Source organism: Myotis myotis, unplaced genomic scaffold (assembly GCF_014108235.1).
Source record: "Myotis myotis isolate mMyoMyo1 unplaced genomic scaffold, mMyoMyo1.p scaffold_m19_p_3, whole genome shotgun sequence".
Classification (NCBI taxonomy): Eukaryota; Metazoa; Chordata; class Mammalia; order Chiroptera; family Vespertilionidae; genus Myotis; species Myotis myotis.
The window spans coordinates 194,766,268-194,791,780 of NW_023416335.1; the positions used below are offsets into that span (position 1 = coordinate 194,766,268).

At 39.3% G+C, this 25,513-nt stretch overlaps 1 protein-coding gene across 2 annotated transcripts in view; it reads right to left on the minus strand.

Moving 5' to 3' along the window:
- Positions 1-1,738: 1,738 nt before the first annotated feature.
- Positions 1,739-25,513, minus strand: part of LTA4H (leukotriene A4 hydrolase) — a 32,918-nt gene continuing 9,143 nt past the window's right edge. The window contains exons 4-19 of one of the 2 annotated variants that reach the window (XM_036296472.1): positions 24,392-24,460; positions 22,623-22,727; positions 21,676-21,728; positions 18,866-18,938; positions 18,469-18,609; positions 17,679-17,702; positions 17,081-17,151; positions 16,506-16,617; positions 11,379-11,523; positions 10,321-10,424; positions 9,841-9,911; positions 7,967-8,021; positions 5,894-5,989; positions 3,720-3,802; positions 2,985-3,089; positions 1,739-2,107 (exon numbers count right to left, since the gene is read on the minus strand). In XM_036296472.1, the coding sequence (XP_036152365.1) occupies positions 1,990-2,107; positions 2,985-3,089; positions 3,720-3,802; positions 5,894-5,989; positions 7,967-8,021; positions 9,841-9,911; positions 10,321-10,424; positions 11,379-11,523; positions 16,506-16,617; positions 17,081-17,151; positions 17,679-17,702; positions 18,469-18,609; positions 18,866-18,938; positions 21,676-21,728; positions 22,623-22,727; positions 24,392-24,460 (1,425 nt within the window). In that variant the 3' untranslated portion in view covers positions 1,739-1,989. The remainder of the gene's footprint in view (positions 2,108-2,984; positions 3,090-3,719; positions 3,803-5,893; positions 5,990-7,966; positions 8,022-9,840; positions 9,912-10,320; positions 10,425-11,378; positions 11,524-16,505; positions 16,618-17,080; positions 17,152-17,678; positions 17,703-18,468; positions 18,610-18,865; positions 18,939-21,675; positions 21,729-22,622; positions 22,728-24,391; positions 24,461-25,513) is intronic. The other variant, XM_036296473.1, reaches the window with a different exon arrangement.

The following is a 25,513-nucleotide window of genomic DNA, read 5'->3' on the forward strand; positions in this document are numbered from 1 at the left end:
AAGCATTCCCTAAACCCCTTTCTCTGGGCTGCTTTAGCGTGCCTCTTCTTTAGCATTTTATAGAAATTACTTACCTTTGTTCACCCAGAAATTATGTGTATACACCAGCCTGGCACAAAGACACTGAACAGATGCTTATTAGCTGACGTGAATATAGACTCCACTGAGCTGGCCCCAGGTAAATGTTTGGACGTGTGTCTTTAGCGCCCTCTGCCTTCCTCATAGCACCCTTCCACACCACCCTTCAAGGATCCCTTGTCACAATTCACTTTTAGTATCATTCATCAGTGATATTGAAAAGTGACATTAGCTTAGACCCGTGGTCGGCAAACTGCGGCTCGCAAGCCACATGCGGCTCTTTGTCCCCTTGATTGTGGCTCTTCCTAAGCCTTAGGAGTACCCTAATTAAGTTAATAATGTACCTATCTATATAGTTTAAGTTTAAAAAACTTTGGCTCTCAAAAGAAATTTCAATCATTGTACTGTTGATATTTGGCTCTGTTGACTAATGAGTTTGCCAACCACTGGCTTAGACTATGTGGTGAGCTTAGAGGGCCAGCGATGCCTTCAAAAGGAACATGTGGATTCGTGGATCCACAGTCTAATCACTTAGAACATGATTATAGACCAGGGGTCTGAGCTGAATTCTCTGCCCTATTCCTGGCATGAAGTTTTGAGAATCACACTGTAGTGTACATCCATGTCCAGGGAGAGTGAAATCAGCAGACTCAGGATTACAGACATGGACAGGAAGTTCTCTCTCTGATATCTGCCCCACCTTCGGGGTATTTGCTATCTGTTTTGAGACTTGTATCACTCCATCAGCACTTTTGGGGGGTATTTAACAATAATATACCCCACCCACATTTATACTCAAAAACACCATTCCTCTTTGCTAGAGTTTATTTGGCCAGGAGCAGACCCAACCTGGCTCAGTCTCATTTCTGGAAATTTGGAATCAAGACAGTTTCTCCACATGGTAAGTTAAGATTTACAACAGTAAAGCTGGGGCAGCCAGACTATACAATGTGGACTAGAGAAACAGAAATGAGGCCAGGGTATTGATGGCTCTGCAGTCCTGGGTGCCAGACTCCTTCTGTCTGTCCACAGGTTCCGATAACCTCCCTCTACCTGTACCCTTAAAATAACCATCCTATTCCCTTTCTGACTTCTAGTCATTTCGGTTGCTGTCAGTTACAATCAAAGAATCCTAATGAATTGATTCCCAAACTGTGTGCTGAGGCACCCTAGGGCACTACATGGCATCCACAGGCATACTTTGTTACTCTCTTACTTGGATCAAGTTGTTGTACTGTTTTTAACATTTCTTCCCACATGCTCTATGATCTATGTGGGTGAAGAATGTTTGCTGACCACTAAAGAGTAGAGGCAAGTTGAACAGACCATCAAGAGACTGATGGGAAGTACTGGTGTTCAGGGTGGTTACCAGACCCTAATGCACAGGAGAGCAGGGTGAGTCTAGTGGATCAGCAGGGGACCCAGGCATGAGGAGCAGAGGGGTCCCCTAGAGTTGACACACTTTGACAAGGGAGTTCATCCTATATCCACCAGCTGGGTGATGAGCAAATCCAACAGAGTGTTCACACTATAGTTACTTAAAAGGCAAAACCCTAATCATACTGAATTCTTGGTGTGCAGCAGATTCAAATTACAGAACTTAAATTTAACAGGTAAATATGTTGACATATTTTGTGATCATACTGGGAGAAAATAAATATGAAACTGAAAATTTTACATTTATAAATCAAAAAATTAAACATTTAGAAAATTCACTTTATAAAGAACATGCCATTGGGGATTTGGGAATAGGGGGGAAGGTAGCTCAGCTTTATTTATGAAAATCACTGACAAAACAAGAAAAAGCCAAACGTAAAAACATTTTTAGTTACAATATGAGCTGGAGTTTATATTTCTTTATGAATTCAATTTAAAAAAGAGAAGCACTTGACATGAGCCTCAGACAGGTCCTTAATCCACTTTTAAATCCTTGCCCACCAGCATGGCAGTCACAGGGTGCATACTTGCTTTGTGCTCTTGGTAGGTACAGATGGCTTGATCACGGGACTTGTCAAAGGCAGCCAGGTCCCTACAAAAAAAAAAAAAAAAAAAAAAAAAAAAAAAAAAAAGAGAGAGAGAGAAGAAGAAACATAGCTAATGATTTATTTTGTTTTTTTGGAAAATTTTAAATAATCATAAATATTTGTCATGATATCCTTTTCTCAGAATTCCTGCCAAATCCATAGTCAAAATAACTTCACCAAGATATTTTTCAATGTATCTTGGAGTCAAGCGTTCCTGTATGTCAACCAACTACTCTTTTACCTCATTGCAACATTTGAATAAAAAAAATTTGACTTTACTTGCTCAGTGCATCTTCAGACATTTTTCTTGACCATGCCTACTCACTAGTTATCTTCTACTTGCTTTTAAAGATCTTTCTGTGTCTATAAGATTATTTTTGATTTATTTACTTTTCATCACTGTCTAACCCCATTTGGCCCATAAGAGATAAATCATATATAATGCTTCTTAAAAAAGTTAATGAAATTATCTCAAATTTTAAATATTTGCAAGTATTAGTTCCTATACAAAAATTCTATCTATATAAGTGGTTCTCAACCTGTGGGTCGCGACCCCTTTGGGGGCTGAACGACCCTTTCACAGGGGTCGCCTAAGACTATCAGGAAACACATATATAATTACATATTGTTTTTGTGATTAATCACTATGCTTTAATTATGTTCAATTTGTAACAATGAAATTGGGGGTCACCACAACATGAGGAACTGTATTAAAGGGTTGCGGCTTTAGGAAGGTTGAGAACCACTGATCTATATCCTTTAACATATGTATTATTTTTAGATTGCATTTTACAAAGTATTTTAGCAACAACAAAAACATTTAATATTTTTTTCTTCCTCATCCTTATATAAATTCAAAGCATAATTTAATTCGGTTCTTACTTGAATAAGGGTCGTGTGAACTTCATTCTTCCTTGTTCAGTCACCATTTTTAGAGCCAAAGGAATTGCTTCCTCCCATTTCGATTGAATGCAGAGTCGCAACCATCTGAAAGCAGGATTTTAGTGGATATGGGGTAGGAAAGGAGGAGGAAGAAGCAGGATATGACAGGTATATATGAAAATAACTTTTGTAATGATAAATAATCCTATTATGATTACACTGTACACCACTTTATTCTGAGAATTTCAAATACATATACAATTTAATAATTGGAGAAGAGAAGGAAGAGGAATTTGTTGTTTTAAAAGATCATATGTTTTAACAGGTCTGGAGTAAGTAGGTGCTCACGTACCTTATATATGCAATTTCTGAAGGAATTAAACTTTGGTTTAAGCCTCACACTACAAATCTAAATTAAGAAAGTTTAACCACATAACAGAATCGGAGATTTCTAACCATTCTCATTTCAGAGTTACTTTGGCGAGTTGTGGGAAAATGCCTATTTACCACTGAGTCCTTAAGCCTAATCATTTTTAAAGGCAAGAAAAGCTTAGAACAGATTCTAATAAAAAGATTAAGAATCGTACAGAGATTGCAACTATTCCTTAAAAAACGCTGTAATTATTTATATAAAAGCAATAAATTTGACCAGGATGTCTTAGGACTCTTTCCCTTTCTCCACCATTGAAACTCGTTTTCTACTTTCTTCCACAGAGACAAGTTAAAATGATGTACCTGAATCGTATTTCAGAATTGTTAATGGCATTGAAGTTGTACACCTCTTGCATTCGCTTTATGTGCCCCAATGGAAGAGGTGCCTAAGAGCAAAATGAAAAAGTATAACATATCATTTCAACAGGATTCCTTGGAAGAAAGGAGCTGGAGAGAAATTCTTAGCCAGATTAAAATCCTAAATATTTTCTAATATAAAAGTAAGTTAGATAAAAATAAAAGAAACAAATGCACACAAAAATAAATTTTGTGCAAACTTATTCTGGATAAGGATATTCTACCAGGAACAAAGGGATAATTTAATTTGTGGAGTACACAGAGAATTAAATGAGGATTATGGCCCTCAGACTTTTTAGTATATAAATTATTAACTTTCAGATTCTTTCTGATATATTTCAAGTTCTTCCTGATGTATTTTAAATTTATTCAATTCTCCAGATTAAATCACAGTTTCTTAATTTTTTCCTCATGAATTCCCCCCCAGCTTTATCTTTGCATATTTCCTCTGAATCTCTTTTACATTATCTACAGCCCTACAAAAACAAGTGTTTAAACTTTTATATTACAGACTCCTTTCAGAATCTGATGGATCATATGGACTGGACCCTTTCTTTGTGGAAAAAACAAACAAACAAACACAAAAAACCAAAAACAACAACAACAAAAAAACCCAAAACAAAACACCGCATTTACCATATAAACAAACTTCTATATACAATTTCCCCTGAAATTGTAAACTTCCTGTGCCCATCTTAACCCATCTTAACAGGGAGGGTTTGTGTGACGAAAAGAAAGAAGAGTTCAGTTTGGACAAGTGGAGTGTGAGGTGCCACTAGGTAGATGGTAATTCTCTTCTCCAGCCATGACCTCAACTTACAAAACTCACTCCACACTCACTCACCATCTCTGCTCTTACTGACTGCTAGATCCTTCCAAATTGTTTAGTCTCAACTAAATTCCAAGGCCGCCCTGGAAGGTCAGCCAGTGAAGATCACCCCTAGGCCCCCTACTCTCCCCCACGTTTGCTGTTCCTATTTCCCAGTCATCCCGTCATGTTTCCCTTCTTCCTGGTCCTAGGCCGCATAGCAGTGCTTACAGACATTTGTGAAATCATGATGACGTGATGTACTAAAAATGGATTCTCTAAGGTCCCTGTTGCCTTGAAATCCCATTGCTCATTTTGCTCATTTCATAGGAAATTCTGTTCAAAGTCTCCTCCATCCCTCTCAAGGTCCTTAGACTTGAGAGCTCCCTTTTATGTAACAATAAAGACCCAGTCATTACCTACCTCTCAAAATGTAGCTTCTCCTCTCCGTGAAATACTGCTTTAATTACCTGGGTTTGAAACATTCAAATCTGCATAGATTCTTCCCTGGTAACCCCCAAATCCAGTGTCACAAAACCCTATGCTTTCATCCTGTATGATGTCCCTCTCATCTGTCCTGCTCCTTCCCTTCCCACCTGCCCCTCCCTCACGCCAGGTCTTCCTGTGAGCCTCCCACCTAACGCCACCACCAATGTTCCTCATGTCAACCCAGCCTTCACATCACCAGCAGAGTAATTTCCATAACCACCATTGCATCAAACGACTCTTCTGTTAAACATGTTAAATCCTTTCCTACTGACGAGCACAAAATCTAAAATTGTCAGCACTCAAGACTTACCCCATCAGACCCTACCAGCCTGTCTAGTGTTGCCTTCATTAACTCCTTAACCAGAGTGATGACTTACTCCTGCAGCACAGGGCACGCTCCGTCACTTGCTGCCCCTTGGACCTGACTTTTTCCCTCCCTGCTAACACTGCTCTGCTCAAAGCAAGCCCCACTCCTCCAAATCTTTCCTTGATTATGCCATTTGGGAGTCCTTCTTCCTAATCAACTTTTTCTCAAATGATACATAAAATATACCACCTTTTATTGCTAACTTTTGCATGTGTGACCTTTCTTACTAGATTATAAACTTTTTGAGGACATGGTGTATTTCTTATTTATAGTTTTATATTCAGCACAATACTAAACATACTAAGCATTCAACAAATATTTTTAAGTAAGTGAATGAATTTTATAAATTATTTTTTTCTATTGGTTTCCACATTAACATTTCTTCCAGGTTGGGTTCAATGTAAATGCTGTGCCTTATGCCCATTCTAATTCCTAATGTTTTGAGCTAGTACTTACTTTCTGAAGCATCTGTGCTAAAAATTCATTCAGCTGATGAGAAGAGAGATCTTTCAGGTCTGCTGAGTTGAATGAACTTAAATCATCTTCTTTGGCCTATAATAAATGTTACTTGGTTATTTCCATTTGTGTAAAATTTAATATTTATTGGTTTATCTAACATAAAAGTAAAATTAAGAAAAAGACAGAAATATAAGAATATGTAAAATTGTAAAAAATAAAGCCTTAGCTACTTTATTATTTCTGAGATTACATCACTATGCCTTCTAAAGTCAATATTATTTTCTAGAAGCCCCAGTTGCCTAATGGATAAGGCATTGGCCTCCTAAAGTCAATATTATTTTTTAAAATTAGACTGTTAGTAAGAGTGGAAGAAACTTTTTTTTTTTTAAATATATTTTATTGATTTTACATAGAGGAAGGGAGAGGGATAGAGAGTTAGAAACATCGATCAGCTGCCTCCTGCACACTCCCTACTGGGGATGTGCCTGCAACCAAGGTACATGCCCTTGACCGGAATTGAACCTGGGACCCTTCAGTCCGCAGGCCCACGCTCTATCCACTGAGCCAAACCGGTTGGAAGAAACTTTTGACATCCTTTGTACCATTCATGTTAATCTGTCTTTTAAAAATATATATATTTTTATTGATTTCAGAGAGGAAAGGAGAGGGAGAGACAGAAACATCAATGATGAGAGAGAAGCATTGTTCGACTGCCTCCTGCACGCCACCCACTGGGGATCAAGCCCACAACCCGGGCATGTGCCCTGACTAGGAATCAAAATGTGACCTCCTGTTTCATAGGTCGACGCTCAACCTATGAGCCACGCTGGCCCAGCTAATCTGTCTTTTATTACAGGGATCTCAGCTAAGAATTCAGAGGGAAGAGAAATAATTATTTTTCCTCCTCTGTAAGAATTAGCCAAGATTTGTATTCACGCTGGTTCTCTAAGGCAATGGTTCTCAACCTTCTGGCCCTTTAAATACAGTTCCTCATGTTGTGACCCAACCATAAAATTATTTTCGTTGCTACTTCATAACTGTAATGTTGCTACTGCCGTAGACCAATTCCAGCATGTAATAATTTCAAGAGTTTCATTAAAAGGTTGATGAAACTTGGGGACTCAACAGGGTTGAGTCACAGATATAGTCACCATCTGGGAATGGCTAAAGGCATTTCCCCAAACCTGAATAGGAAACTGATTGTGGCTGCCAGACAGTTAAAGGGCATCTTAATCTACATGTTATTGCCTTCTACTGGCCAAACACCTGAACAGCCTGTAGGCTAATCCCCAAACTGACAATGCTTCTGTACCCTTTGAAACCTTACCCTTTGAAGTGTATTATCTCCACCCTGCCTTAGGACAAATTGTGTTAATAAAAGCAAGGGTCCTAGGCAAGGAGGGACAGTCTTCAGTTCCTTTAGCTGAAGGTCCTCTGACCCTCAATGCCTTTCAAAATTATATCTCGTCTCCAGACTCTTTATTAGTCTCTGGATTCCTATGTCATCTGCGCACAGCCCCTTTTCCAGATTCCTGAACCCTTCTTGATGCTGGGACATGAACCCCGGCATAAATGGACGCCTGAAGTGGGACTAGAGCGACAACAATAGCTACTGTTATGAATCGTAATGTAAATATCTGATATGCAGGATGGTCTTAGGTGACCCTTGTGAAAGGGTCATTTGACTGCCAAAAGGGTCGCGACCCACAGGTTGAGAACCGCTGCTCTAAGGGTTAGTTTCAGTATATACATGAAGAAGCTGTTCCTTAGGGAGTTTCAAAGATGTGAACAGTGATATCAACAGAGCAAAAGTGCCTCCACTCTTCCCTAACAGCGTTAAACAGTACCCAAGATTATTTTAGATTTCCTTGGTATGTGTAATGGCTATATTTGAAGTAGCAGCTTACAAATAATTTATGAGGAAATGAGAAAATGCAGATATTTTTGCATACTTATTTTAAGAGCTTAAAAGAAACAAGAAAAATCAGAACCCCTGACCCACCACCTTCATGTGTAGAGACATATCTGTACAACTCAAATAGGAGTCAAAAGTCACACAGTATTACTCACAGTAATCCATCTTTGACTTAAGGCAATACAAGCATTTGTCAGGGTCATATCATAACTGCAAAGATAAAAAAATATTAGAGACTGAGAAAAATGCACATGCTTTTGTATAAATGCAATTTTGAGGTTATAGATCATACTTAAATTTCAAAGTTATTTTTAAATAAAGACAAAGATCTCCAGGGTGCTGGGAATAAGAAATAGTCTGCCTGACTTAAATATGACTGGCGTCATCCAGGAACTCGGAAATCCAAGTGGATACCAAATTAATGAAGCTCCTGATTACTCTTTGAAGAGTGTGTCAGAACATCTCAGGTGAGACTGAGTAGTAAATGCTGGGTAGTAAATGCTGAAGGAGCTGGGGCTCAGCTGAGCATATTGAGTGTTTACTGTACGGCAGGAGCAATTCTGGGCACTCGGACAGCAGACAAACAACAGAGTCCTTGCTCTCATGGATCTTACATTCTCTTGTTCCAACCACCGAACCATCCAATAAATCTGCAAGCACTTACGTGACAGACACTGTTCTAATCACTGGGGAAATACTGGTTGTCACAAGAGACCCTTGGGAGACTCTGAAATCATGTGATGACAATTTCATTTCTCTTTTTTATGTTTTACAATAATGGAAGAAACCGTGTAATGTATGCAAAATTCTTGCAGAACATCGCCCTCTTCATCTGTAAGTCATGCTTGCTTGCTGTGAAATGTTTCTATTAGAGATCAGAGGGTACCTGCCTTAGGGCCCACACGAAGTAAGTTTTGATTAGAAGTTACCATTGAACCTGCTTCAGGAGAGTTTGTGTTCTAGGGTGAAGGCAGTGACCTTTGAGTCAGCTGCCAGTTCACTGTCACAAAGCAGTCAGGCTGTGGACTGTAGGCAAACCCTTTGGTCTGTCCTTAAGACCAAATGGGATCAGAGCCCCTGGATTGCTCAGGCAGTAAATCACCTTCAACTAGAACATTACTTAGCACTGATTTAAGAAAAAACACACCAATAGACAGGACAGTAAAAACCTTTGGATGGTCTGTTTCTTGGTGCCCTGAAATTTCCTTCTCAATGTAATGAAAAGAACAAGGTAGGGATTATTAGCTCAAGGAGGGAAGCAGCCCTTACTTATGGCCAGGTCCTACGAAAGGTAATGAGCAAAACCAGGTATGTGTGAGCCCGGCTCTCACGGTGCTTCAATGTAGTAAAGGAGAAAGACATTAATAATCACACAAGTCAGTGTGGAATTACTACCGTGGCAACAGCTATGAAGAGGCAACACAAGAAAGCCTCGCACTGAGATTGGAATTAGCTGGGTGAGGAGCATTCCATGTAACAGGAACAGCATTCCTGGCTAGAACATGCGGGAGTTTGCATCCTCGTGGAAGACCAGGATTCGGGTCCCTGATTGAGGCAGGTTCTTAGTTTAAAAGTCTCTGTATTGGAGATGAGACAACCAGGGTTCGAATCTCAACTCCTATTTCTTATTTGTTGTATAACCCTGGGCAAGACACTTTACCTACTGAAACTTCATTTGCCTCCTCTGGAAATGATAACTTATAACACTGTTGTCATGATTAGCACAATACTTAGGTCATTTTTCTTATTGCCAATGTTTTCAAGGAAAGGGCAGTATCTTTCTCTCTCACCATCCTTGTGCAACAAGGAGGCACTAAATAATTACTTGCAATGAATTGAACTGATTTATATTTAATTATCACGGAGATTGTTCTTTTGACCTCAGGGTTAAGGTTCAAACACCTAAGAGCTCTGCTTTCATCACTAACTAGTAACAGCTTAAGGAAGGCACGAAACCCTTTCAGATAGTTTGAGGAGCTTCAGGATTTGGGAAAATGAGAAGGAAACCATTAGCAGGGTAAGCACTGACGTGGGTTTTACAGGAGGCAGTCCAGGAGAGTAGAGCCAGGTGTTCCAGTCGACTTGATTGAGAATATCAACCTGTGAACAGTAAGAACACCCAGTTTTCTACAGAACAACTTTTTTTAAATCTAAATCTAAAACAGACTTTTAGGTACTCAAAGCTATAATTTATACTGACATGTCAAGATAATTTCTAAGTCTCTTTTCTAAAATAAATTCATATTAATCATGCTCTGTTAAATAAATATGAAAAGTACATACAAAAAAATTCTAAAACACTATCACAGATGTCTCAGAAATAGGATAATTCTATACATTAGTTCACGCTGTTCAGATCACATTTTAAATAGGAAAAACAATACAATAAAAGATTGAGCCTCAAAACAAATTTTAAACCAATACTACTATTAAGTAATTCAAGTCAGCCAGCAAACAGCTGTTAAAGACATACTGGGCATGAAAAATAAGAGTGCTCTTTAAAGCCAACCTTATCTTTAAAGTGAGAATACAGGAAGTCCTTCCAGTCATCAGTGGTTATGCTCTGGTAGGAAAATTTCTCAACATAAGCCTTAAGGAATCCTAGGAAAACCTCTAAAAGTTAAAAAAAAAAGTCTATTAATGGAAAGGTAATTATTTAACATTTTTTTCTGGTGCTTGGTATTGTACCGTTAACCACAGAGAACATTCAGAAAAGAGTCAGTGTTCAAAAAAGGTGGTAGGACTTAAGTTGGAACTTGAAAAATACATGTAACTTGATTGAAGGGAGAAGAGAAATCCTAATTATCGGTAAAGGGATCACACAATGAAGACACCGAAAAGTAACACACAGCACAAGTTCTAAAGGCAATGACTCAATTAAGAGAGAAATATCGGACGGGCAGAATGGGCCCAGAGGAGGAAGGGCTTTCAAAGTCCTTCAACAAAGGAGAATACCTACACGCCCAGCAACGGGGAAGGTTACATAAACTCAGCACGTCCATACCATGTAATACTAGGATGGCATTAAAAAGTGTGAGATAGCTTTGTATATTCTGATATGGGAGGATATATGTGAAATATTGAATTGAAGAAAATGGAGTAAGTATGTAGTATGATTCCTTTTCTGTAATCAAAACAATTATATATATTTATCTGCCTATTTGTTCATTTACACTTTGAAAAATATCTGCAGCCATCCACACCAGACCACTAATAGTGGTTATCCCTGGGGAGTGGAAAGGGTCACTGAGCAACTCTCACTTTTTACTCTTATAAACTTCTATACCACACACATTTTTTTTCAATGAATATGTAATATTTTCCTAACTTGTAAAATACTGATGAGTTGGTGTGTGTGCTTTTTTAAGTCAAGCAGCACAATTTTGAAACTTGGTGGTTCAAGATTTTAAGTAGAGAGGTAACATTAGAAAATGATACAGATTTCTTCAGCAACTACATACAGAAGGAACTGAAAGAATAAAATGGAGCAAAATCAACAGTTCAAAATTCTTTCTTGTTCTTCATGTTACCCCCCAAAAATAATTTCAGAAAATGCCAATGACTTGCCTGGTCCTCCAAGAAGCTGCTCAAGGTGAAAGAGTAAAGCAAAGCCCTTCTCATAGGGAACTGAAGAATATGCGATATCAGGGTCTACATTCGCCAGATCAACCACAAGTTTGGTGAAAGGATGTGTATCCCCAAAAGTCTTTATCTGCAAGACACAAAGTTGGATGAATGTTCAAATATGAAGACTAGTTACCACCATGCAAACAAACTAGTGAGGAAGTATTACTTCCCACAGTGGCACATTTCAGGGGAGTCTAGAACATACAAAACTCAGAGACTGGAAACTGTAGGATATGTTAGCATAAATTTCTGGAAGCCTATTAATGGAATGGCTACCTACATAATGTTCCATGGTATTTCTTGCCCTGTAATAAGCTTTATTCTTTGTAAAAGACTAGAAAAGTGTTTCAATGCCTGGACAGAAAATTTGCCGGGGTCCAACCCCAGCAGGTCCAGGGGTCCCCAAAGGTGTGGATGGAGTCGGCGAAGAAGGAAGGGCACGGAGGCAGCATTCAGTTCATCAGCAGCCTAGCCAGGATCTCTAGCCAGGATCTCCAGCCAAGTTCTGGTCTGGATCTCCAGCGAAGTTCTGCTGTTTATTGTTTTGTTACATCCGTATTTATACCAGTTGATTTTAATCCTGTCAATTTCTATTACAAAGGTTAGGGCGTTTCTTATCTCCATTCCAGGGAGTAAAGATTATGTAGCTTAAGCATGATTGTTTGTAGTGATTAACTACCCGCCTGGCACTTAGTTAAGGAGTTTCATCCCCTCCCTGACTTCAGGGAAAAATTCCTACCTGGGGAAACAACCTTTCTAGGAGAGGCATCCCCTCCCTGACTTCAGGGAAAAATTCCTACCTGGGGAAACAACCTTTCTTGGAGAGGTGACCTTGGTTAAAACACACAGCGCTAAGGGGAGCAAACATATTAAGAACAGTATGCTATATACGCCAGGTCCCTTGAAACATATGCTGTGCAGATGTTTCTTTCCTGCAGCGACTGTGTCAAGCAGCAAGGATGGACCGGCTCCCGGCAAATTCCCCCTTTTTTATTTTTTAAATGATAGCGCATGCAAATCAGTGGCCACCTCTCAGATTGGGCCATTTAAGTCTGGGAAGAAGAGTGGCAAGCAATGATAGTGAGCATAGCTATAAACATAGTGGATGGAGCGCAGAAGGAGCCCCATTCCTGTAGAAGGTTGCCAGCCTCTTCAGTCAAGGGATTTCAGCTGTCCTCAAGTTGTTGGTTTGATTGTCTTTGTTGGTCTGGCTAGCGGGCGGCGTCACTGGCGACAGGCTTCCCGAAGCGTCAGCAAGTTGAAGGGCTGCATCAAAGGGTCCATCAGGGCCATGGTTGATGGTGGTGTCGATGTCCGAGGAGGAGTAAGCTGTGCCCTCTGGATCCAGCTGATATGGCAAATGGAGGGTAGTAGAAAAGGAAGAGAAAACAAAAGAACTACAAGGCATGGAAGTGTTTAGAAAAAAGAGGGAGAAGAAAGGGAAGAAGGCAGCATCCTGACACAGCCCTTTCCTTCAGCTTCCCCTTTCCCTGTGGTCCCAGGTAGAAATGGGAAACAAGTCCTGTTGCAGAGAGAGGGCAGCTGCTGTCAGCCAGTCTCTGTCTTTACCTGGGTCCCGATCTGAGCTGGGCATGGGAAGCAGGAAGCAGCCATGGGGACAGGAGACCTTCCTCAGAAGGGGCGAGTGTTCAAGCCCCTGCACCATTGGGGAGGGGGGTCTGTGCCCCACCTTTGTTGCACCCCAAGTTTTCTCCTACTGGCCCCCGACTGTGCCTGTCTTAGGTTGCCCCACCCTGTGGAGTCTTACCCGTCGTTGACTACCAGCCATCTCTGGGCCAAGTAGGGTGATGTGAGGTTCAGTTTTGTCTCCTTGATAGCCTATGTCCCTCTGGCCTCCATGCCCAGCAATTGCCTTAGGATCCCCTTGCCTGCTGGCGGGGCTCTGGCATTGATCATAGGGAACTCAGGTTTCTTCTCTAGAGAGGGCCCAGCTTACGCCATTGGGCCAGAGACAGATCCATGGTACCAGCCACCATGCGGCTTCAACCTCAGCATGAACAGAGAGCTCAGGCAACAGCTATGGGCAATTGGATTGTAAGAAGAGGGTCCCTCTTGACACAAGGGTAAGAGGGGCCAATACAGGACAAAGGAGAGTCCCAGAACAGGGCTTTCTCAGCCCAGGCTCTTGGCACAAGACAACTCCATGTATGGGGCATATACCAAACACCCCTAGTCACGGCATAAAAGGGAGGTGCCCTTCCTGGAACAGTAGGGTAGGGAGATTCTAGAAAACGCTGTGTTCAGGAAAGAAGGAGAACGGCCAAAGAACCAGCAAACAAGTAGTTAGATTTTAAAAAAAGGAAAAAGGAAAGGAGATGTGGGGCAAAGCTGGGACATGTGGAAAGACAAAACGGAGGCACATGTGATCCTCCCAATGGACAGATTGTTCCAGCTCAGGGCTGCACATCTCCTGCAGATGGGCACTGGTCAGGTGTGCTATGATGAGGCAGAGATGGCGGGCGGTGAGACATAAGGTCGGACTAGACGGTCTGGAATCCACACAGGTGAGTCTGCGTCCTGTGGAAATATACAAGCATATCCTCTCCCCTGGGTTAAAAGTACATCAGGTCCCTTCCAGGCTCCTGTAAGCAAGTCTCTCCATTTGACGAGGGCTTTAGGTTTAGTTAGATCAGGGTTCCAATGCCTGTACATCGGGGAATTTCCTTCAGAATCTACATTTAGTATATTAATTACAAATTGAGCATGTTGTAGAACATGATGAGGAGAGGAATATTTAAACTCATTTTCTTGTAATTTTTTAATTTGTGTTTTTAAAGTTTGGTGAGCCCTTTCTACTATTGCTTGGCCTTGAGGATTGTAGGGTATTCCTGTAGTATGTGCGATGCCGAATGTAGAGCATAAGTTTTTAAAAGCTCTAGAGGTATAGGCAGGCCCATTGTCAGTTTTAAGTGCCCTTGGTATTCCTAGGTAGGAAAAGCATTGGAATAGATGTTGACTTACATCTTTAAAGGCTTCTCCTGTACGTGCAGAAGCAAGGATAACATGAGAAAAGGTATCAATACAAACATGCACATAGCAAAGTTTGCCAAAAGATGGGACATGAGTAATATCCATCTGCCATAAGTCACAGGGTCTAAGTCCTCTTGGATTAACTCCAGTAACAGGGCTAGGAAAATGAGTAGGACAATGGCCGCAGTCACGCACAATACTTCGAGCAGCTTCTCTAGATATGCGATAATATAGACGGAGAGCAGAAGCATTTTGATGGTGAATGGCATGAGACCGCCGGGCTTCTTCTAGAGCTGTACAAACTACTGGGCGAGTTAGTAAATCCGCCTGATAATTTCCTTCGCTTAAGGGTCCTGGTAGGCAGGAATGAGCTCTAATATGTCCAATATAGAAAGCCTTTTCTCGTTTGTGAATGCAAGTTTGTAGCTGAGTTAACAAAGAGAAAATGGCTGTTCTTCCTTGTGGGAGAGAGGCGGTCTCAATATGAGGAAATAATTTAACTATATATTGAGAGTCAGTGTACAAGTTAAAGGGAACCTGTTGCAATTGTTCAAAAGCATAAATGACTGCCAAAAGCTCTGTTCTCTGAGCTGACGTCTCTAGAGTTTGTTGAACATGGGTTATTGAGTCAATGATTGTTACTGCCCTACCATTAGAGGAACCATCTGTGAATACTAAGGAGGCAGGAGGTGATAATGGTTCTTTTGAACATTTGATAGGAAATATAAACGGATGTAGGGAGAGAAATTGCAATATAGGTGATCTTGGCAAATGATGTAAAATTTGTCCTGGGAAGTTACCTATAGCTATTTGCCACTCTTCTTCAAATTGTAATAGTGTGTCTAATTGTTCTCTTTTATAAGGTATTATTATCTCAGTAACTTCTCTTCCAAAGAGTTCGATACTGCGTCGTCTACCTTTGATAATGAGAGTGGCCACTAGGGAGGGATAGGGTGGTACAATCTTCCTAGGAGTGACAGGTAAATGTATCCATTCTAATGGTCCTTCCTGCCACAAGCATCCTGTAGGAGTATATTTAGTGGCTAGAATAATTAAGGCCCAAGATTTGGAATAATCTAGATACTGTAGTTGCTGTTTATTGATGGCCTGTTCTATTTTTGCTATAGCCTTTTCTCCTTCTACAGTTAATTGTCGGGGAGACTTAGGGTTAGAATCTCCCTTTAAAATGTCAAATAGAGGTTTTAAGTCAAGAGTGGTTATTTTTAGATATGGCCTGACCCAGTTGATATCACCTAATAGTTTCTGATAATCATTCAATGTGTTTAAATGATCTTTTCTTAATTGTAGAGGCTGATGGGTGATAGTAGAGGTATGTAATATTTGAACTTAGTATACGGAACCAAGAGAGACAGAACCAAGGCACAGAACCTACACAGAACGTTCTCTAGAGACAGAAGAACTTCGCTGGAGAGAACATGGCAAAAGATCCTGGACAGAAACTGGCCTCAGAACCTAGAGATAGAACCTAGGGAGAGAACATGGCAAAAGATCCTGGACTGAACCTGACTACAGAAATTGACAAAAGAACCTGACTAGAACCTGGTTACTGAACCTGGCTGGAGAACCTAGCAAGACAACATGGACACAGAACCTGGCTGGAGATCCTAAGCAGAACTTCGCTGGAGATCCAGACCAGAACTTGGCTGGAGATCCTGGCTGGAGATCCTGGCTAGGCTGCTGATCAGCTGAACGCTGACTCCGTGTCGTACCTTCTTCGCCGACTCCGTCCACACCTTTGGGGACCCCTGGACCCGCTGGGGTTGGACCCCGGCAAAAATTCAGCTTTCAGGAGATAGCACTTTAAAGTAACAAATATACCAAATAAAATTCAAACACAGTAACTGACTATTTTACTTGCAAAGACCTAATGAGGTCCTACTGGTCATGAACACATTTGGGGCAGAGTCCAATAGAATATTATACCAGCATCCGCTAGATTTTCCACCCTGTGAAAATGATTTTCTTGTTGCTACTGAGGAAAGGTGCTTTCAAACCTAAATTTTTGAACACCTATACAATTTCGGATGACTGCTTTTAAAAGTATGACTCATTTACCGAATTCTGTAGCTCTCCCCATCCTCCCAGAGCATGAAAGTGTCTGAACCTTTCACCAAACAACCGTCCGCAAATGTGGCGTTCCAAGTACACAGTATGTCCTTCATTTAACCTGAAAAATTTATTTTAAATAAAAATAAAAACAGTGACACAGCTGAGAGGAAAAGGCATTACAATCAACAAGGTATTTCCTTTTTGGCTTTTCTACAAAGTAAAGCAATTGTAAAGCATGACCACTCCTATTTAGGCGGCTGCCCGGGGTGCTTCCCTGCATCCAATCCAGAACAATGGGATGCCTGGCCAACCAGAGGGCAGGCAGGGAAAATTAGGCTATGGTTCTGGTTTTATGTGTCCTAAGCTGTGACTATCCCAGGAACTAAAGAACAAGCATAAACCGAATACCTCTACTCTACCTAACACTGCGACAAGTGTTACAGAATAAAAAAAAAAAAAAAATCTGTGCACCAAAGAGGTGATACCAAAGACAAACAAGATATACACACAAAACAATTCAGAGTGGTGGGAGGCAGGAAAAGAAATTAATATGAAGAACCAATAAAAAGAAAAAATCTTACCAAAAGTGATCCCAAGTTTTGTTGGTCACTAGATTTCCTGTCCAACTATGAGATATTTCATGTGCAATAACCTAAAGGAAACAATGGATGCAATTAGTAGTAAAATTCATTACCTTATTCTAAAATAACTCACTATGTAAATATAAACATTCTAGTTCTTTCAATTCTAAGTTCATTTTTTTAAACATTTAGCTGGGAGGTTCACGTTATTACTCAGTTCATCAAAAAATATACAATTTAGCAAAAGACAAAAAAGTGTAACAGTTTAAAAAAATTAGGAACAAAAACTCATTTAGAAAATATTAAATTAAATGGATACATCACTTCATTAAAAATATTTAATGAACATGTGAAGAGATAAAAACCATAAAATGTTCTTAAATCTGCTAAGGATTTAAGAATGGTTAATGTATTTAACTATTAATAACAGTTAATGTAACAATGTTTTACAACAAGAATTCTCAAAAAAAAAAAAAAAGAATTCTCAAGTATTCTTTTATAACCGTATCTTTAACATAACAATGCAATGGATAGTTTTAAATTCAGTTGACTTAATATTTCATGAGGGTAAGACAATGACAACAAATGTTTAACTTACATTGGAGAGGGACTTGTCACCTGCCTAAAAAAGAAGAAAATGACCTTAGTAGTTCAGTAATCAAATTACAGCCTATATCAAGATGTACTATTCTGGCATTAACTCCCTGGCATTGTATTTCTGCATGGCATGCCTAAGAGTTCAAAACAGACATGTATTTAGAAAATAAAACAGAATATGCAGAACTAAAAAAACAGCATAATTCTTCCCTAATCCCAGAGAAATTTTCCAATACCAGCAGGGCCAGTATTCTTGTTTCTAATTAACTTCTGGGAGACATTTCTCCTACTTCCATTTTTTATATGTGCTCTTATTTACCCTTATTTACCTTCTTCCTCTCTATAATCCACAGTATGTTTTTAAAAATTTTACAGTGTCTCCTATGATGTATTTTATTTTCCTTATTTAGTTGCTAATCCTACTCACTGGGTTGTAGGAAGGTAAAGTGAGGGGTTTTTTCTTTGTTTGTTTTATACCAGTACCTATATGCCAAATGTAAATGGTATAGTTTCTTTGTCTGGATACATAATTCATCAATGGATTGCTGTTACAGAGCACCCCACCCCTTAAAATCCCAAACAGCTTACACAAAATATTTTTTTCTCCCAAATGGCCAAATTATTTTCTTTTGAAAAATGAGATGATGATAACCACAATAAACAATAAAATTAGAAACAAGCGTCATATAAATAAAATGTTTTAAAAAAAATTATTGGAAATCTAAGGTTCTCTATTCCTGGGTTTATATTTGAGAAGAACGCAATTTCAAATGAAAAATATGTACACTTACCAGCAGAGTAGGAGTTACAAAAGTGAGGCAAGGATTTTCCATGCCGCCATAAGGGAAGGATGGTGGCAGGACCAATAGGTCATACTGCCCCCATACGTATGGGCCTCCCAGATCTTCTGCAATTTTAAGCATAGTTTCAGTCTGGAAAATTAATGCATATATATTTGTATGTCTTCATTAGCATAATAAATTCTTAAAAGTATATATTGCTTTCTATGAATCTTATAAGTTAATGATGCTCATTTTAAATGAAAACAATACAAAAAATGTAGCAGATGCAAATTCACATAAAATAAGATGTATTTGATTCTTTTATCACATCACCTAACACCATCACCTTTCATACTCAAATTCTTAAAATGACCGTCTACCACAATTGTTAAAAAGGGTGACTAACCTCAGAAAATTCATAAGCTGACTTTTCCACCTGCTCTTTCTCAGACCATACCAATGTTCTCGGGCCAATCTGCCTGCAAAATTAAAAAGCCTATTAAAAAGAAATTCAAGGCAAATTACGCACCTGGCTCTAGGAGAGATTTAAAGCACTGTATACAAATCCTCCAGTAGGAGTGTGAGTCACCATGTGCTCAGGGCAGGGCTGAGGTTAAATGTCCACTCAGAGACACAAGCCTGCTGCTGTGTGTGCAGCAATGGATCTGCAGCTCTCTAAGGAGACACAGTCTGGGCCAAAGGTTAGTTTACTGGCTTCTGGTAAGACATGTGGGATCTAGTTTCCTCCCTCAGTCTCACAACTGTAGAAACCCACTTGCAGCTCACTAAGAGATTCTTCCAGAACAGGGGTGGACGTAAACTTTGTTATGTACTTAAAGGCTGAACACTCTTCTATAAAAGAAACAAATAGAAAAGTGAGGAAATCCTGTGACATACTACAACATGGACGAATCTTTACGATGTTATGCTAAGTGGATAAACCAGTTACAAAAGGACAAATACTCTATGATTCCACTTATGAGGTATTTAAAGTAGTCAAATTCATAGAAACAGAAAGTACAAGGGTGGTCACTAGGAGCCAGGGAGAGGGAGATGCGAGGAATTGTTACTTAAAGAGTATAGAGTTTCAGTTTTGCAGGACGAAAATGTGCTGGAGATTTGTTTCACAACAATGTGAATGTAGTTATTACTCCTGAACTGTACACTTAAAAATGGTTAAGATGTTAAATTCCGGGTCCTTTTTAAACCACAATAAGAAGGAAGAAACAAATAGAACTCTATATCACTTATATAGAGCTTAAACTAAAAAATATTTTTTCTCATCTAAAATATGTTATGTAACACAAAACTCCAAGCAACAAGACTTGCCTTGATATTGGCCCAGAGGGGAAGTGAACTCTATGACAGTGCTTCTCAAACTTTCATGTCCATACAAATAACCTGGGAGCTTGTAAAAATACAGATTCTGATGTAGTAAGTTTGGGACAGGGGCCAAGAATTTGCTTTTCTAAACCAACACCCAGTTGATCCTAAGCTATTGGAATGCAGACCACACTGAGTAGCAATGGTAACCAATGCGATTCAACATAAATTTAATGAAAACCACAAATGTGAGCTACAGATGAAATTTCAAATGGTCTAGTGGCCACATTTTTTAAAAAGCAAAATTAAATAGATAAAAATAATTTTAATATATTTTGTTTAATCCAATACATCCAAAATATTATTTCAGCCTGTAATCAACATAAAAAATGAGTAGTGATGTGATTTACGTTTCTTTTCATACTAAGCCCTTAGAAATCCAGTGTGTACTTTACATTTACAGCACATCTCAGACCTCATGTGGTCAGCAGCTGCCACACTAGAGTACGGGTCTGTGTTGTGAGCTCACAGAAACCTAGATCTGTTTGGGTCCTGGCTCTGTCATTTCCTTGCTATATGACTCTAAGCCAGCCGTGGGCAAACTACGGCCCACGGGCCGGATGTGGCCCTCGAGACAAAAAGTTTGCCCACCCCTGCTAAGCCAATTACTAAAACTCACCAAGCACTGGTAAATGGGGGAAAAATAACCATATCTACTTTACAGAGATGGGAGGATTCAATGGGATAATGCATTGGAGATGGTTCATAATAAGATCTTTTAAATGGTCAGCTACTAAAAAAATAAAATAAAATAAAATTGTCAGCTACTGTGACAGTCATTATAATCATCATTTAGTGAATGGCTTCCCATTGGTTAGGTCTGTTAATCCTCACAAAAAGCCTTTGAAATCCATATTATTATTTCTAGCTTTTAGATGAAAAAAATGAAACCCACGGACATAGCTAGTAACTACTGGAGCTAGGATCAGAATCTGTGTTTGCCTGATTTCTCTATCATGTCCTTATTTCTGGCAATTTAGGGAGTGTAGTTACTAAAGATATTCTTATTTTTTAGTTATTTAGAAATAAACAAAAAAATTAAGGAAGGGCACTCTGTATATTGGTAAAATTTTAATAAAATATTTTATATGTCTTGCATATTTATAGACTTCCAAGTGCTTTCATATCTTTTATCTCCTTTGTTTCACATAAACACCCTATGAGGCAGGGAAGGGAGATATCATTACAATGACGACAAGGAGGCTATGAGAAGTGACTGGTCCAAGTTTCCATTAGAATCCAGACCTCTAACTAAAGGTAAGTGCATGCTCAGTCTATCATACTTGGAGAATCTAAGCAGTCAGTGACCGGTAAAGGTTTTTTAATTTAAAATTAATTTGTTATCTATATATATAAAAGCCTAAGCAACCGTTCGACCATTTGACTGATAGCTATGACATGCACTGATCACCAGGGGGCAGATGCTCAACACACAGGCATAGAAACATGGAACAGACTGATGAATCTCAGAGCAAAGGGGGGTTAGAGGGAGGGTGGGAAAAGATTAACCAAAGGTCTTATATGTATACTAGAGGCCCAGTGCATGGATTTGTGATCTGGTGGGGTCCCTTGGCCTGGCCTGCGGGGACCGGGCTGAAATCGGCTCTCCGACATCCCTCGCAGAGTCCTGAATTGTGAGAGGGCGCAGGGCAGGCCGAGGGAATCCATGCACCAGGCCTCTAGCATTTTATAATTAGATTTTAATGTTTCTAGAACTGTCAGCTTGATATGTTAAAAAACACACAAATGGCCGACTAGGTTATCCCAAACAAATGTTCAAGATGCCTAAGGTTCAATCTTTCTATAAACCTCAAAATTTGTCTAAAAGCTCACCTGCTTTCTAAAGCTCCAACAACTAAAGCAATCAAGTAGCAGGGAATCGGGACCTAAAGGGGGCAAACAAAACACACCACATGCTTGAATTAGTGTTTGAAAATGTTACAAAGTAATACAATTTGTATTAAAAATAAGTGAATTTCCTTTTGAATGTCCAAACAGTAGTATGGATTACTTTCCTTTTGTACTTCTCAAATAGTTCTTATTTTTAAGAGATCAAAATTGTAATGTACAACATTTCAAAACATCTATTTCCCTTTTATTCCATTAGGAAGGAAGGCTTCTGAAATGTGAAAAATATATTGCACAAGATATATTTTAAGCATTTCTCAAAAATTAACCTCTAAGACAATTGGACCCTTCTTTTAGGTTTTTTTCTTGATTTAAAATTTTTTTTAAAAAGCCTCATTTTTCTAAACCACTCCTGGTGTAATTTAAGAGAAAAACAAAATAATTCAGCAGTAAGAAGATGCTGAAGGTTTGGGAGCTTGGAATCTCAGAAGCTGGGGTGGGAGCAAAATTGTCCACTGTGCTACATAAAAATTTTAACTTAAAACAACTGTACCAGGATTTTTTTTTTTTTTTTTTTCCTAAAACTGCTCTTCCATTTGTAAACACTAAAGGACCACAGTCTGGTACCAGGGCAGGAGAAAGTATAATAACTTAAAGGAATAGGAAACCTGCTACTAACTGGGATGAGGAAAAATGGGATCTGGCATGCCCCCTACTCTGCCTATCTAGCAACCTCTTTCTTCAACATGACACTATAAGTAGAACAAAATATTTTAAAAGCACAAAAGAAAAAGAAATGATGAAAAAAGGAAAAACAAGCCGCTTTCTAAATTCTGAAATATTTCAAAAGCAATTTTGCTCCCTGGATAGGTAAGAGCTATTTATAGTTCAACCACCAACTAAATAGGAAAATCCAGACCCTAAGAACTTACTTTTTGGCTGAATCTGTATATTTTCCTGCTCGGATCTCCTGGGTCAGGTGCTTCTCCATCCCGAATGGCACTCATAAGTGCTACCAGTTCTTTAGGGACAGACACCTCATGGACAAGAAAAATCATTTCCAGTTTTAAGCAAAAGGTCCTATGTTTCTTGAACTACTTATGTAACATAACCTTTTCCCCCCAATTTGTGACTACCTATATAATAAATAGACCCTGAACCCAATAAGTTCAGATGTATCAGCTTTGTAAATAGAATTAGCAATATGTAAAACTGGCTTCTTTAAAAGCAAATGTGAACTATCTATCTATTCATCCATCCATATTAAGAACACTTGGTAGAAACTAAATTAAAATCCCAGCTCTGCCACTTACTAACTGCCTGGATTTGGGCAAAGAACCTCCCTGAGCCTCTGTTTCTCCATCAAATGAGGCTAATACTTTATAGGCCTGCTGCAGGGAATAAATAACACACACAAAGAGCCAGCACCATGCCCGGCAATGACAGCCACCACCACCTCTCCCCTCTACAGGTTCAAAGGCTCCTACATTCACTTTAGGACAGACAATACAGTTTGGAACAATTTTATATTTAAAACTTAAACTTGGAGTTAAAAAATAGAAGGACTTTTAAAGGGTCATCGTATGAGAAACTGAAAGTTATTGCCAAGAACTGTAAAATAATTTTCTCTGGAAATTTGTATGGAAAAGATCCTTCTGGCGCAAACGGTACAGACACTTAAATGTGCACCCCAGCTCCATGCTTCTGAAAGTTTTGTTTCTAATGAGTGCCAGAATCAGGACTATCCTCTGAATATTAATGATCCAGCGAGCACCCATTCTAGTAAGAGCTAGATTTTTCTTGCATGGTCTAGTACTCAAAGCAGGCAGGCACAGAATCGGAAGCTCCAGAACCAAGTGCTATAATCACCATGGACCCTAGAACTATAAGCATTCAGAAAATAATTTGGTTCTGTTTCCTCCCTTCATTTACACAGTGATATGTTATACGGTGTAGGTTGGTTGTAGGATGATCTGGGGATCAAGAAGGCCCCATAAACACAGGTTAGTCTTCAATTCTATTGGCTCGGTCCAAGTCCGTGGTCAGCAAACTGCGGCTCGCGAGCCACATGCGGCTCTTTGGCCCCTTGAGTGTGGCTCTTCCACAAAATACCATGTGCGGGCATGCGGACGGTGCATTGAAACTTCGTGGCCCATGCGCAGAAGTCGGTTTTCGGCCTGGGCGAGTCTATTTTGAAGAAGTACTGTAGATATTTGGCTCTGTTGACCACTGGTCTAAGTAGTCTGGCCTCCGGGATAGTATTGATTTACTAACTAAAATTCACCTTTTCCTAAAAGGATTAGCAGTACCCAGGACAAGAATAAGTTGGAAATGTATAGAAAAATTTGTCATATATGCCTGTTAGATGTTTATATGGGTATAGAGTACATTCACAGAACTTTTATTCTGCAAATGTCCATTTTTTAAAGTTTAAAAAAAATTGTTCCTATAATCTTATTTTTAGGTGCAGAATTCTGAATTCTTTTTAAATTCAGAATGCTACTCATTTCTCTCTTTTTTTTTAAACTTATGTTCAAAACTGCCTTTAAAACAGAAATTCAAAATGAGGTCCACAGCCTCTTTTGTACATATTTCAGGTAAAATTTAATTAAACAAAAATTCAATGCTTATCTCTGCTTATCATTTATATTACATTTACTTACATGAATCACTTAATTCAGTGAATAATTGTGGTATTTACCTCTGCACTGTAGGTTAACTTCACAGAAGGCGTGTCCTGGCAAGGGAGAATTGCTCGGCAGTGGATGGCCTGGGAGGGGGAGAGAGAACAAGAAACAGTTGGTTCCCTTTCTTATAAACCAAATCACTACCAAAAAAAAAAAAAAAAAAAAAATCATTAGAATTGCAGCATTGTCCTTAGACACATTCTTTTTAAAGATAAAAACACATCTCACAATTCTTGGGATCTTTTAAAGTAGCAAAAATGTATTTGCCAATTTAAAAAATCTGATTTTCCATTTTAATGCATGCTCAATGATCGCATTTCAGGCTGGAAAATAAAGCAATGCTACGCAGTGTTTCCTACTCTGTGCTCTGAGTAACAGTAGTGCCCAGCGAGAAGCTGTTAGGAAAAAAGGGCTATTTGGTGAAATACACTTGGGATCTTGGGGAGTCACTAGGAACATTGTGTCCTGAAGCCTCTGAAGAAACCTAAAATAAAGAAGCCTGTTTTCACACCTCTTTTTTTTTAACATGAAACCCATTTTTCTCTGGTGAGTAACAGCTAATGGGATGCCAGTGTTCTGAGACACAGCTTGGAAAACGCTGCTTGAGTCTTGATGTTTCCAATCTTGCAACAAACCCTGAAGGTAAAAACTAGGCAGAAAAGGAGGAAGAACAGTCTCTCTCAATACCATGCAGGCAAGTTCATTCATGAAATATGTAAAGTGTTCCTTTGCTTCCACATCAGTCTGTCATCAACATGGGTTCCATGGAGAAGGGTGGCAGAGCACCTACAGTTTTAGGTCTTGGCCTGTTTACAACTAAGTCTGTATTTGTTGCTGGTGAGCAAAGCAACCCAGCCTTATTGAGAGTCTACTGAGTCTAAAGGAATGCTGATACTAATGTTCTCTCTCTGCGACTGTTGTAATTCATAGACAGACTTCATGACACCACAAACTTCCTTAAAACCCCAAACTCCTGCCCTTTTCACTTCAGATCTAGTAGCTTCTCCAAAGATATGAGATCCCAACTGACTTCTAGATGAATGGAGTAGAACCAGAAGAACCACCTGGTTCTCTCGCCCAAAATGAGGTTTCAAGACCATGCTTTTTAAGTTCTTTCACGGGCTCTGGTTAGGTGA